The 14,836-nt window shown below is 37.0% G+C and overlaps 1 protein-coding gene across 4 annotated transcripts in view; it reads right to left on the reverse strand.

Annotated features, from left to right (window-relative positions):
- Nucleotides 1-293: 293 nt before the first annotated feature.
- STK38L (serine/threonine kinase 38 like) overlaps nucleotides 294-14,836 on the reverse strand; it is an 82,142-nt gene continuing 67,599 nt past the window's right edge. For all 4 annotated transcript variants that reach the window (XM_060166676.1, XM_060166679.1, XM_060166675.1 and 1 more), the window contains 9 exons: nucleotides 11,612-11,735; nucleotides 9,934-10,088; nucleotides 9,221-9,323; nucleotides 8,979-9,040; nucleotides 7,113-7,230; nucleotides 6,557-6,680; nucleotides 5,260-5,355; nucleotides 3,194-3,285; nucleotides 294-3,087 (listed from right to left, as the gene is read on the reverse strand). In XM_060166676.1, coding sequence (XP_060022659.1) covers nucleotides 2,960-3,087; nucleotides 3,194-3,285; nucleotides 5,260-5,355; nucleotides 6,557-6,680; nucleotides 7,113-7,230; nucleotides 8,979-9,040; nucleotides 9,221-9,323; nucleotides 9,934-10,088; nucleotides 11,612-11,735 — 1,002 coding nt within the window. In that variant the 3' untranslated portion in view covers nucleotides 294-2,959. The remainder of the gene's footprint in view (nucleotides 3,088-3,193; nucleotides 3,286-5,259; nucleotides 5,356-6,556; nucleotides 6,681-7,112; nucleotides 7,231-8,978; nucleotides 9,041-9,220; nucleotides 9,324-9,933; nucleotides 10,089-11,611; nucleotides 11,736-14,836) is intronic.

A 14,836-nucleotide genomic window follows, 5' to 3' on the forward strand; every position in this document is an offset into this window, starting at 1 on the left:
TGAGATATACAGATTTATACAAAGATAACAGGTGTTTAAAAAAACAGAAAAAGTATGTTATTATAGAAATAAATGAAATTCTATCTTGAGCCTTAGCAACCAAAGAAAGTTTTGAATATTCCACACTTATTTTCCATTCAACTAATAGCTTATTAAATCATATATATATTCCATTCAGAAGAGGTTGACTTATAAGAAATTCCCTATTCTCAGATTGTACTATGCTTCAATAAATTTAAAGGTTTAAAGCTATGTTAATAAGAAAAGCATAAAAGAAAAATAACATAACTTGCTTTAATATAAAGGTTTTTTTAATAAAAAAAGTCAAAGTCTACATTAAATCAGGAAATCAATAAATCTGAATTATACAAGCTTTCTATATACTTAGAAAAACCAAGAACACACAGTTTATAACAAAACTCTTTAATTCAAAATAGTCTAATTTAAAGAAAATGTCATTATGCTCAGTTGATTAGATAGGGTTTTGTCGTTTAAATTAAATGGTTCACCTGAAATATGGGAAGTATATAATAGAGAAAATTCAATCTCAAGGGTACTTCGCAAATCATCTAGCTAATTTGCATCATGAATCAAATTCTTAGCTTCCAAAGGGCAGATACAGTCTTCAGTTGCTTCTAGATAGGCACTTAAGAAATGCTTTTGATGAGGAGGAAACCCCAAAGATTATGAATCACTCTATTAACTCCAGGGAAAAATGAGACTCTAAACAAAGTAAATTTTCCCTAACTGCCCTTCCACTGCCAAGAAACCATAACTGTTCCCAAGTTCTTCCTATTATTAAGAATGAAGGAGATGGAAACTAAAATGCTCTATTCTTATTCAATTAAAAGGTAAACTCAGCTCCTTTATATCAATCTCTCTCTCCAACTTGAATTAATGAATTTTTTTATACTAGAAGAGTTACCATATTAGAGCCAGAGAATGTTGCAATTTCCCCATATCTTACCCATTCACTATCACAGTAGCAAAACATCCTTTTTTAAAATGGGGGGGGGCGTTTGAGAAAAATCTCATAAAACTAAACATAAGTTAAAGATTTTTTACAATTAGAGGCAGTTATAATTAGAAAAACCAGAGTTAGTCAAATTGAGATAACCCCAGGATTTTAATAGTTCTCTCTCCTAGATGAGAGATGATCCAAATAAGAAAAATGGAGATGAACTATTAGATGAACACATAACAAGTATCAAACAAATACTAGGAAAGAGTGGGGTGAGGGAAAGGGAAAGGAAGGAAAGGGAGGGAAGGGAAGGAGTGGGGAGGAGGGGAAGGGGGGAACAGGGCAGGAAAAAAACCTAGAATGACCTTATTAAAACACTGTGGAGTTCCCCAGCAAGCAGCGACATTTATAAAATCTTTTGTAGATTTGCATAATGATCCTATGCAATTCTTCCCCACTAAGAAGAACATCCGTACAAATAAATTATCATTTTAGATTCTGATCACAGATCATTTGTAATAGTGATAACTGTTGTATCTAAAAAAATTCCACCAGTTAACAGTTAAGACAAACATTAGGCCATTCTTTGATAAAGTATTACTTCTCCACTACTACTGATGAAACCAAAACCTCAGAGAGTCATTTTAAAATTAAAATGTTGAGCTAGGAAAGACTATTCCATTCTTAGGGAAATACCCGAAGAATTTGCTGCTGACATCATCACGCCTGTTCTCTAATCACAACCCACCGGCCTTCATTTACTTCCTTAATTCCATTTACATTAGCCACAGTGATGTAGCTCAACATGAACAATATTGCCCTTGAATGAACTGGCCTCTATCAAAGATCTGAAGACAGCATTCCCACAGGACAGTAGAATTCTCCTCAGTTGTGAACATCCACTCTGTTCAGGATCTTTGGTACATTTGGAGTATAAGAAAATAATGGCACAATAATACAAGTACTATCAAAGGAAAAATTTTCATCAAAAGAAAGAAAAGTTAACCAGCCATGATATGTAACAACTTTCTAGAAAACCAAAGTAAATAGCTCTTTGTTCTCTACAAGTCCATTTACATGATCAGAAGTCTGACGTTTAAAAAAATAGTTTAATAAAAATACACTAGTTCTCTACAAGCAGCCCTCATGGTCATTTCTTAAATTCAACTCACCATAATCAAATTAAAATAATGCCATGTCCTCTTGTTAAAAAAGAAGTCCTCTTGTCACAAGAAAAGCAACTTTACATTTTATATAATACTGTACATCTCCCTATGAGTATACAGACTACGTATATAAAGGTCATCAGGATTTCTGAATGCAAAGTAAATATATTAGTGGAGTGCTTGAGTGAAGGTGTTAAAACTTCCTCCTTATTATAAACTTGTCACTCCCTACTGTGGAGTTTGTGCAATAACATGATGATAAATTCTATTTTTTTAAATAACCAGTGTATTTCCTTTTTAAAATGTCTTAAAACCATTATGGAATTTGTCTTCATATATATTCTGTACATGTCCAAACCAATAGGGCAGGTGTTCTAATGGCTTTTATTGATTATCTAGACCCATAAGGTTTGCAGTAAAACAGCAATACTGCAGTGTTACCTACAGGTTAGCCTATGTTGCTTTAAATGACATATGTTGCTCCTGAATTGATTAGAGGTGTTACAGTACAAAGCCACAGCACACACAGGCAGAATGGACCTTAATACGCATGTAGGCAGTGCAGTTAGAAAGGGATGTACATTTCTTTTATTCCAGTACCTTCATATAATAAAGTTAACAAAAATAATAAAATATTAAAAAAAAAAAGCCAGCTGGCACTGCCAACCAATTCCTGTAGTAGTCTTAGAAATCCTAATCCTGTAGAATTTCCTCTTGTAGTCAGAAGCACCACCATCTTCGGGAGTATTTCAGTGTACTGTTATCTACGCCAAGCAAGCCTGGTGATGCAGCTACCTGAGTTCTCTGGGTTGTGAGCGAATGTGATCTTCATTCATAATTTCCCAGCTTTCATGTAGGTGGGGATAGAGCCACGCTGAGTCAACCCTTCAAACCTTTTATAGGTATAATTGAGAAAAACCCAGTCTTTGGATTTGTAGTCCGGTTCTGTGGTGTTTGGCACTAGGAAGATAGAAAAGTTAACGAAGAGCAAAGTGATTTCATTAATGAAAATGTCATCATCTTCAGAGACTTTTAATAGTGTTAATTGTGTTGTAGATTGTCCTACCTGGTTGTAAAATATCAGATTCAGGAAAGTCATCAAAATTTGATGTATCATCAATGCTTTTGATTTCTATAGGGATCGCTGCTGGCCTTTCCCTATAAAAAGGTATTGAGTAACCATGGTAAGTTTTCTTGAACTCAGTTTTCCAAAACATAATCCTGCCTGCAAATTCTGCATGCTGTTCTATAAATATTAGAAGAGCCAAGGAAATTTATTATGGATTTGAAAATACCTGTAGTTAAGTGGATTTCATAGATGAGTATAATTTTTTTATTAAAATATTATCATTTACTTGGAATTTTTATTTCTTTGTACCAAGACTTTCTCATGCTGTCTTTTTAAAGAGGAAAAATAAGAGTTAATGAAAGGGAAAGCAGAAAAGATTTTATTTAAAGAACTTTATCATTATATAAAGTACCCTAGATATTGTGGGGACTGGATCCTACCTAATTAATTCAGGAATAGAATTCTTCTAGTAGAGGATCCGTAAATCAAGTCATTTAGGAAAATAAGGGGCTCAAAGAGTGAAGGGACTACACATTTGTGATGAAATCTGAATCCAAACACTTCTCAGTCATATAAATGTTAAGGGGATCAGGGACGTTAGGTTAAAAAAATACTAAGTCATGAAAATACCTTCTTATCATGCTAAAAATAGTTAAAAGAATTTATCAATTTTTATTGCTTCTATTTTTTTAACAACTACTTATTGGATCTATTAGGTGATAAGTTTACAGAATTATGTAAGAGCATGTATATATTTTCCCCAGAATTATTCTAACCTATTTATGCTTAATGTACTAACGTAATAAATTTACATTAGTTTAGTGTAAAGAAGCATAGACCCTGGTGCCCTGAGATCTAATCTCTTGTCATTACTTAGCAGGATGACCTTAGGTACTGCGACTGTTCCCTAATATAAAACCAGGAGACTGGACTGGTAGTCTCTAAGCATCCTTCCAACTGTAACAGGGGGGAATCATAGTTCTGCTCAATGAGGTGTTGTATAGACAGTATAATACAGTGTAGCAGGTAAGAGTCAGGACTCTAGAATCAAACTGCCTGGGTCTAGTTCTAGTTAGCAGTTCTAGCTAGATCATTCACTAGCTGAGGCACTGCAGGCAAATTAATGCTCTGTGACAGGTTTATTATGAGGATAAGATGAGAAATGCATCTAAAGCACTTAGAACAGTGCTGGACATACAATAAATGATCCCCCAAATTGGCTATAATCAGGTAGAGTGCCTAGCATATCATAGAAGCTCCAGTGACGATCTCCAGTGAAGGGACACATAGACTGTCTTGAAGGTGAAAAGGGGCTGGCTAGGCAGGGCAAGGGCAGGGGCAGGGAGGTGAAGAGCATTTTCGTCAGAATGAAGAGCAAATGACAAAACCCTGGGGTGGGAGAAGTGGGAAAGACCATACAAGATGCAGCTTGTACAGATGAAGCAAGAGCCACATCCTACGATCCTGAAAAGCAGTTAAGAATCCTTAGTTTTATTCTAAGTGCAAAGAGAAGGAAGAAAACGGCACGATCAGACTTGTTTCTAAACTGTTGCTGTCTGAGGAACAGACCAGAGCCACTGAAGGTGGTTTGGCCACAGACTGAATAAACGCCAATGCTCACAACGAACAACTGTAAGCAAATTCTTAAAAGTTACTTGCATTATTTAACTTTCCCCACAATGTTCAAAAGAGGGACTGTATATTCTTACAAATTAATGAAGGAGACACAGTATGGAATATTAATTAGAGGACAAAAATGAGGGGTTATAGAGTCAAATGTAATTATATCTTTGTTGTGCGAACAGTCTCCGTCATGTAACTCTGAATATCAAAATCTAAACAGGGGCACAATATGTGCTTTTTCCTTAAAGTGGACATTAGATAAAATGAGTCATTTAGCTATAGCCACTATAGTCTCACTCATTTATATAATCCAGAGAACACTGATTTATCACAGTGCTACTTCTTGTATTTAATCTAGCAGAATCAAAGAAAAATTAATCACCAAATCTAGTAGAAAAGTTTTTACTCAGACCTCTCCCACTCAAAGCCTATAAACATACCTGATGTGCCCCCAATCTACACCTTCAAAAAAAGGATGACTTTTTATTTCTTCTACTCCACTATTCCCAATTCTATTTTCAGAATCAATACAAAACCTGGAAAACGGAGACAGAGAAATTATCATATGCAGATTACATCTAAAGTAGTCTATTTGCATGGTTTCAAACATTTCATCTTTTTTTCTGTTTACTGAAGTTAACTCTATTGTGGGAGATGTGGGAAAAAAATAGAAATCATCTATAATTGCACTACTCAGACATAACTACTATAAACACTGAAGCCATTTCCTTCTAGTCTTTTAATATAATTTTTAAAATACTGTGTTAATAAGTAGTTACCATTTTAGGATTATTTTTTTCACTTAGAACATTTCTCAAAGTCATTAAATATTTTTCTATAACTTCATTTTCTAAAATTTACACATGGAAACACTACAATTTATTTAGCCAGTTCACTATTGTTGAACATTTAGAAGGTTTTCAATTTTTCATTACTAAAAACAATATCAAGATAACATACTGTACCTAAATCTTTACACACATCTGATTATCTGCATATGCGAAATTCCTAGAAGTAGCATTGCTGGCTCAAAGGTCATAGACAGTTGAAGATTTTGTATAATATGCTGCCAACTGGCTGTTCCCATGGGTTGCCCAATTTATATTCCTTCCAGCCGTTTACAACAGAGCCTAAACACTTCATCTTAGTTGAGAAACAGAATGGAATCTTGTGCTTAGAAAAGGTTTCATATAGAGACTTTTGTGATATGAACTGCTACTAAGAATTTATTTTCCCTTTCTCTTTAGGGAATAGGGATATGGTCATTGTATTTTTTTTTTTTTTTGCGGTACGCGGGCCTCTCACTGTTGTGGCCTCTCCCGTTGCGGAGCACAGGCTCCAGACGTGCAGGCCCAGCGGCCATGGCTCACGGGCCCAGCCACTCCGCGGCATGTGGGATCTTCCCAGACCGGGGCACAAACCCGTGTCCCCTGCATCGGCAGGCGGACTCTCAACCACTGCGCCACCAGGGAAGCCCAGGTCATTGTATTTTAACAGCAGTGACCTTTGAAATAATACAAGGCCTCTTCCCTCTTCTCAACTCTGACTTTTTTTCCTGCATAATTCCTTATAAGAGTCTTCATTTTTAAAAAACACCTTTTCTTTACTGATGCCTTTGACTGTATAGATCAGTGATAGTCTTTTTCCTCCCACAAAGCTGAAACAGGCAATTTAGTCTTTTAGGTCCCTGTGAAGTTTTAAGATACCACAAACTCTTCTAGGGATTTAACTACTAACCTAAGAATTAAGTCCTTGGCTTTTTCAGATATAGGCACCTCTGGAGGAAATACCAGAGTTTCTTTCCAGTTCATCACTTTCCTATATGTTTCTTGAGGTGTTTCAGAGCAGAAAGGTGGATATCCTACGTATCAGAGAAAACAAGTTTCATGAGCTTTTGTGATCAAATATGCTACACCTATTATATGTGTGTCACAAAAAACAAAATAGCCCTGGGTGCTCTGCTTAACGATAAAAAATACCACCATTCAGCCATTTATAATAAAATTGCTAATAAGGTCAATAAAATAAAGGATTTAAAGCATTGCCCCTCTTTTACCTAAAAGGCCATGCAGACACAATTTTGATACACGGGAGTTCCAGTTAAATGCCCCCTTCCTGACAGAGGATCCCTGGAGAGCTCACTGATACTTATCAGTGTGTATTTAACATTGGCGGATGTCAGAAATCAGCTTAAAGAGTTCAGATGTTTCAGCCCATAATATCTACAATATGTTCATCAGTGGCACTCAAGGAAATTTATATGGTATGAACATAAATGAATGATAAAACATACCTATTAGCATTTCATACATAATTACTCCCAAAGACCACCAGTCACACAATTTGTTGTACCCCGTCTGCATGAACACTTCTGGAGCAATGTAATCTGGTGTCCCCACTGTGGAATATGCCTGCAAAGGAACAGCTTGTCAAATCAGTGTTCTCAATATAGATTTCTTTAAAGATCCAAGTATGGCTCACTACTGGAAAAAACAATATATACAGAAGTTAATTTTTCATTTAATACTTGTTTTGCGTGTTTATCATGTATAAGGCTTGGTGATAGGCACTGAGTCAGATAATTTGTTATTTAAGACATGATTTCTGTCCCCCAAAGAGCTCAACAACGTTATTTATGTATTTAGCCCTAAATCCATTCCAAAAAGAATAAAAAGCTTGTGCCCAGTGAGCCTGGCTTCCCCACTCACTAGTAATGTGCTCTCAGGCAAGTTATTCAACCTTTCTGAGCCTCAGCTTCTGCTCACATAAAATTGGAGTAATAATACCTGCCCTAACAGAGTGGATACGAGGACGAAACAAGCGAAGGAATGTGTTTGTAAACTACAGCCTACTATAAAAATGTCACGTATTTTCATTATAAACTCATTTCCAGGGCACTGCTGATCCATTAGAAAGCAATGCCGTTTATGATTGGCATAGAGTGGGCAGGGGATACAGGTTCTAAAAGAATTTCCTGCCCCAAATACCAAGAGTCCCCTCTGTTTCTTCACTGGGAAACACTGATGTAAGTCACGATGGTCACAAGAATAATAAAACCTGCACATGAGTAATCAGTGTGAATATTCTGTAATCAGGGGGTACAGAATTCCCACCATAGCCTTAGGCGGTATTCATTTTTCCCTTTAAAAGTAGGAAATACTACAATTCTTTTCTCAATTGTAAAATCTGATCTAAAAGTGACACATTTAAAAGTAGAAGGAAGATTCTGTCATTAATGCATAGCTCAAAACATTTTAAAAAACTTATAAAAACACCAAAATGTTTTACAAGCACAAAAAGTTTACTTGGGCTAATGAGAGAATGAGCTCAATAATGCAAAGGTCATTTTATTTGCTTTGAGAGGGTATCAGACTCTTGCCTTTCAGTCTATTTACCTTCCTGAGGGACTGCTGAATGAGTTTCTCTTCATCACTTGGTTGAATTTAACAAATATTTACAGAGTGTCGATATGTACCAGGCTGTTGTACAAGAAGTTAGGAAATTAAAGTCAAAAGGCACATTCCTAACCTTGACAATGTTCATGGACCTAGTTAAGAGGATAAAGGGAAAGAGGAAAAGGGGCAAATGATTCTAATATTTGCTGAGTAATGGAGGAGGAATCGTGTGGGGTTAAAAATAGACAGTGTCGTTCCACATTAAAGCAGTCATTAAGTTTACCTGCAGTAAAGTCTGCTTTCCAATTTTATTTTATCTATTTTATTGTAACATTGTTAACATGCCAAACTTTGTTTACTTTCTCTATGAAGTTCTTAGAAGCACACAATAACCTTACTTATGCTGATTAACATTTGTTGCATCAGGACAGGTAGGGAAAATGGAAGCATGAAAATCATACGGCATTTACTACAATTTACACTCATCTCGGTGAGTTTTATAGAGAATGCACTCGTAAACAGACAGATTAACTAACTATAGATATGCTTGGTAAAATATTCTGAAGTGAAATCATAAAGTAAAAATCAGCATTTTCCTTTACAGGCAGGGAAATGTTACAGAGAAACTAAGAAAACTCTATGATCCCGGAACAAGCTCTATCATTGCTATGAAGTAAGAACTAATCATTGTGAAGCTCCAAATTACCAAGCAAATACCAAGTGAGATTTTAGGACCAGGGCACAAACTTCTGCCTTCAACTCACCAGTTGTCTCCTGTTCTTCTTCCATGTTTCTGCTTTCCTCTTTGAGTTCATGTTCTGGAATGCTAATTTCAACAAGACAGAATTGTAATTACGAGGGAAAAACTCTTACCAGAAAACAAATTCACACATATCCATTGAAAATACGTTGGTTTAAGGGGTGAGGAGAAGGAGGGAAGCTTCAGTTCTCAACAGTCCTGCATTAAACCAGCTGTACTACTTTAACCCCCAAAAATCAAACTTACAGAAGTCACTTGGTGGGTTGTGTGTAAGATTTCTGTAGAATTCAGTCCTATGAGCCTTCTTTAATCCCGTGCACAAACCAAAATCAGATAATTTTACGTGACCCTAAGGAAAAAAAGAAGAAAGACAAAACCTAGTAAAATCAATAGGTTTTATTAACCTAGAGACAAAAGCCTCATTAAAAACTCTTCTAAACGGGCTTCCCTGGTGGCGCAGTGGTTGAGAGTCCGCCTGCCGATGCAGGGGGCGCGGGTTCGTGCCCCGGTCCGGGAAGATCCCACATGCCACGGAGGGGCTGGGCCTGTGAGCCATGGCCGCTGAGCCTGCGCGTCCGGTGCCTGTGCTCCGCAAGGGGAGAGGCCACAACAGTGAGAGGCCCGCGTACCGCAAAAAAAAAAAAAAAAAAAAAAAAACCCCACAAACTCTTCTAAATGCAATCATAAAAATTCTTAGCTTAGAATTCATACAGGTGAAACGTAAAATTTTCAATATTTGATGATGATTATTTTAAGGAGTAGAAAATGGAAGATGATAAAAAGACAGCCAGTTTTCCCTTGATGTCATTTCACTTCACAGCTCTCTCCTACCGTATCAGTCTATGAAATAATGTAGGTTAGCAATAATATAAATTGCAGTTGCCCATTTCCAATCACAAAATCACCTCTATTACTTCATAAAATAATCAGCAACCTAATAATTCACTTTATTCACATGCCTTGGCATCCAATAAGAGGTTGTCTGGTTTAATGTCCCGATGGATGAAACCCAACTGGTGGATCGCATCTATTGCCAGAACAGTCTCTGAAATGTAGAACTGTGTTTCCTCTTCCGTCAAAGTATCTTTCTTCATTAGCAATGTCATCATGTCACCTAATTAAATGAGAATAAGTACCATGTGTTAGAAATGCCTCAAAAAGGGGAATGCCTTATAAAAGATTTCTTTGTAATATACAACATATGCCTGATGTTTGCACTTTATGATCTACCCAGTGTACCTCCTACCATCTCTAGGGCCCAATAAAAAAAGTGTCACTGCATAAGGAAAAGTTTCATGACATTTAATGGTTTCAAGGTAGAAAGTATGTGAAATCAAATCAGAGCAGAGGTGATAAAGAAGTAATATCTACCACTCAACATCCAGAATAAGTGGCTGAGGAAAATATGTCAAAATGTGAGAATGAATCAGTGTAAGCACACCTGGAAATGGGATATATTCTTTCAAATTCAGGTTTCAAAAACACTCAGTACTCTCTGGGCCAACAAAAATAGGTCATCATCCCACCAAAAGGGTCACTTCTAGACATTTTTTTGTTTTCAAGAAATCTTGCTCTTTTACAAGGGGCAAAGAATAAACACTGGTGAATTTACAACTCAGAATTGACAACTGTTGATACTTTTTCATGATGCTTCAAGTCTTAAAAAAAAAAAAATACCATGCAGGCTCTTTGTCCTCCATTCCCATTCTATTCCCCCTTCCCTTTTTGCTGAGTAGCCATTATCATGGATTTGGTTTGGTGTGCATTCTTCCAGCTTATTTTTGAAGTATGTTTTCATATACATATATATTAATCTATGAATTTACCTCTTTTGTATGTTTTTAAAAATTACATAAGTAATATCAACTGTACATAATTCCACAGCTTGCCTTATTATTCTACTTTGTTTCTGAGATCCTACTGTTGAAATAGAGCTCCTGACTTTTCACTACTGTAAAACATTTCATCACACAATTATGCCACATTTTATTTATCGATTCTTCTACTGATGGACATTAATCTTGTGTCTAGATTTTCACTATTAAGACACTGCTGCAATGAGCATCCTCTTACAGGCCTCTTGCGCACGTGCATTTTCAGCTTTGCTGGTATCTCTGAACTGCTCTCTGGAAGGGTTAGAGATTCCTTCGCACAGATGAGAGGCCCATTTCCCACAGCCCCATCAGACTTTCAGTGTTTTTACTAATCAGATGAGTGTGAAATGGAATCTCATTCTTGTTTTAATTTGCATTTCCCTGAATATGGGTGAAGTTGAACATTTCCCTATCTATTTGTGGACTAACCAGAGTTTTCTTGTGTACACTGCCTACCATTTGCCCACTGGGTTGTTTGTCTTCTCCTTTAGTGACTTGTTCTTAACTCCAGACTTGTAAAGATCTAAATAATTATATACAGTAAACACAGAATGATAATATTTAAAATGTGCCAACTTTATCATTTCTTCAAAATAACCTGATTTGTGGTCCAAATTAGCATTATTGTGGGAGGAGCTATTAGAAAATCATGACTGTGTAAAACCTCAGAGCTAGGGATATAAAAGTAAATCTAATAAAAAAATTATAATTACATATAACAATGTGCTTGTGTCAGTCTGTCATTGCTATTGTTTGCTTTTACCTCCAGGGAGAAATTCCATGATTAGATAAAGGTTCCTCTTATCTTGAAAACTGTAAAACATCTTCACCACCCAGGCACCATCTGCTTCTACTAAAATATCTCTTTCTGCTCGGATATGGGCCACCTGGAAGAATGTATTTTGAAAAAATAATTGTAACACATTACATATTTTCCAAGCTTACTTCTTAACAATTATCATATTCTCAGTAAATTTGGAGAAGCTCAGGAAATAGTTTATTTTAGCTGATATCTTTAGGCCTGAAAAGGTGGGATCACAAGGGGAAGCTGAGGCCTTTGAAGTAGAAAAATCATTAGTCTAAAATTTTTCTAACCAGAATCTCCACCTAGCCGAGGATCTTGGCTTTGTCATGTAAATTTAGGGTCTGACTTTTAAAAGTTAAAAGTAGTAAGCAATGCCCTATAGATGGGTATGACAAAGTCTGGGTCCTTAGCAAACTATTTTTAACTCTTACTAGTCCAAAAAAGGGACTGAACTGACTTGGTCTTTAACCATTAGGTTGTTTTTTTAAGAAGGAGAAACATTTATAATAATTTTATATCATTTTGTTACAATGAACTTTTATAATATTTATAAACATCTACAGCAAATCATTATATAACTTTTTGGGCTTTTGCTCCTTACTTTTGTCAGACACATAATTACTAGAGCTACTATTACATGAACAATAGACTGAAAAATTTTATAAATGGAGTGATTTGTGGGGTTGGTATAATCAACTTTCAGATGCTTTTCCACTGATATAGTTATACATTCTTTCTTCAAAGATTAATTAACGATAGGATTTGATTTTATGCGTTTGCTATTTTCATTGTGCATCATTATGAACTCTGACCTAAAGCACACAAGAACACAGATTTTGTAAACCTTTTCATGACAACAAAACATGATCTGCTTAAATTATCTGGGATTATTGTATTATGATCTGATACAGTAAATACTCTGAGATCAAAATCAAAGCACAAGAATAAACGTTAAAAACTAAAAACTTGGGCTTCCCTGGTGGTGCAGTGGTTGAGAGTCCGCCTGCCAATGCAGGGGACACGGGTTCCTGCCCCAGTCCGGGAAGATCCCACATGCCGCGGAGCGGCTGGGCCCGTGAGCCATGGCCGCTGAGCCTGTGAGTCCGGAGCCTGTGCTCCGCAACGGGAGAGGCCACAGCAGTGAGAGGCCCGCCTACCGCAAAAAAAAAAAAAAAAAAAAAAAAAAAATCTAAAAACTTGTTTTCTGGCATCAAAAACCTTAAAATCTCTCTGGACCTGTTTCATAAAGTGAAAAATGATACCAAAATTCTTACCTATTGCCCTTTACAAAGCATTTTAAGACGGTAAAGGAAAAACAAACTTTTGGTGTTGCCTCTGGTTGTCAGGATAAACTTGGCTTGATTATTTTTAAGTATCTTAAAGCCAGATTACAGGATATGTTTTCAAAAATGAGCCTATGTTTCTAAAGTATAGGAAGTATCATGCACAGTAATCCAGTACCACAATAGTGGGGAGAAAAGTTGCTACTTAATTTTGCAGAGTGGTTAGCATTCAAGTAAGTGTGATAAAAACTTAAAATAATGACATATTAGAATTGAGTGGGGAAAAGGTTTTCTAAAATGAAATTCAATGGTGACAAAAGCAGATTAATTTATATAGGGGAAAAAACAACCCCAAAGTGCAAAACAGACTTGATGTTGGACTCCAGCGAGATTCTCCTGCAAAATATTCTAGACCAGGGCTGTCCAATAGAAATAAATGTAAGCCACGTACATCATTTTAAGTTTTCCAGTAGCCACACAAAAAGTAAAAAGAAATGGGTGAAATTACTTTTAACAATATAGTTTCTGTAATACCCATATATCTAAAATGTTGTAATTTCAGTATATAATCAATATAAAAATTGAGATATTTTACACTTTTTTTTTTTGCACCAAATCTTCAAAATTTGCTGAGTATTTTCCATTCACAGCACATCTCAATTCAGACTAGCTACACTGAAGTGCCCAGTAGCCACACGTGGCCAGTAACTAAAGACTACAGCTGGAACTAACTGCTGCCTTTTGTTCTTCCTCTAAAACCCAACCCAGGACTAATCCCATATGGCTTAGTTAGAAGATTCCTGTTTATGTCCTCATCTCTGAGGATCAACATCTTGACACAGACACTTATTCCCATCATTGTCTGCAATTCTCTAACACAGCTCAGTATCTCGACCTTCCTTGTCTTCCGAACCGCTTCCCCCTGGAATCAGCCTGTGTCCAACAGAACCCCTGTCACCTCATCTCTGTTCCTGTCACCTTCTCATCCTAAGTGAAATCAGGCTGTCCACGGAGAGTCCCGTCTTCCTGCAGAGTGAGTTGTCAGGAATGACCTGCCTTCTCTCTCGTGTTTCTTGGTTTCCTGCTCATCCTAGCTGCTTCTGAACCACTGTGATACTTTCCTCATGCCCAGCTCCTCTGCGGGCATGCTGTCAGGCGCCGTAGCTGTCATCCTTCCTCCTGGTCAACCCCCTCAGTCATTCATGACTTCAGCTCATGGCTCACCAGCTTCCTTTCCATCCTTTCTAGTCATGGGTGAACTTCAAGTTCCATAAGGACGAACCACCAAATACCCCATCTGCACAGCTCCTGCATTCTCCCTCACCTCCAGTGATCTTTTCCTCCACGGCGCCTCAGCCACCCATGGTAATCTTCTTGTCCTTTTCATAACCAATATCTGCCCTCCCTCTAAAATCTCCACTTTAAGGAACTCTGTTTCTGATCCCCACCTTTTATCCTCCCAGGTGTCTTATTCTTGTACTTCAATCTCCATTCCACGGACCCTACACCACTTTTTCTCTGTTACTCTCCTCAGAACCTCATTTCTTTCTCTACCCGGCCTTGGTTCCATCATTATAGTCACTCTTTTGCAAACAGCTTCAACTCCCTTGTCCTCCTCTCCCTCTGTTGTATTTGCGTGGCAAAATACCAACCCTAGTTAGGCCCAAATTTCTGCCTATTCTGTACCTGCCCCAGAGCAACTAAGTATTACCAGAGAAAAATCACCCAACGATACCAAGTGGTTTCACTTTACGTTCACGACTGAAAATCTCAAGGGACATTCAACTGCAAGTCTGCTTTCCCACACTTCAAGTCAATAGTTGTGACTGTTTCACAACTTCTCTCCGCTTACACCTCCAGCAAGCTACCTACCCCTCCTTTCCTCCTGCTGATGACTCCC

Source organism: Lagenorhynchus albirostris, chromosome 11, assembly GCF_949774975.1.
Source record: "Lagenorhynchus albirostris chromosome 11, mLagAlb1.1, whole genome shotgun sequence".
In the NCBI taxonomy this organism is placed as follows: domain Eukaryota; kingdom Metazoa; phylum Chordata; class Mammalia; order Artiodactyla; family Delphinidae; genus Lagenorhynchus; species Lagenorhynchus albirostris.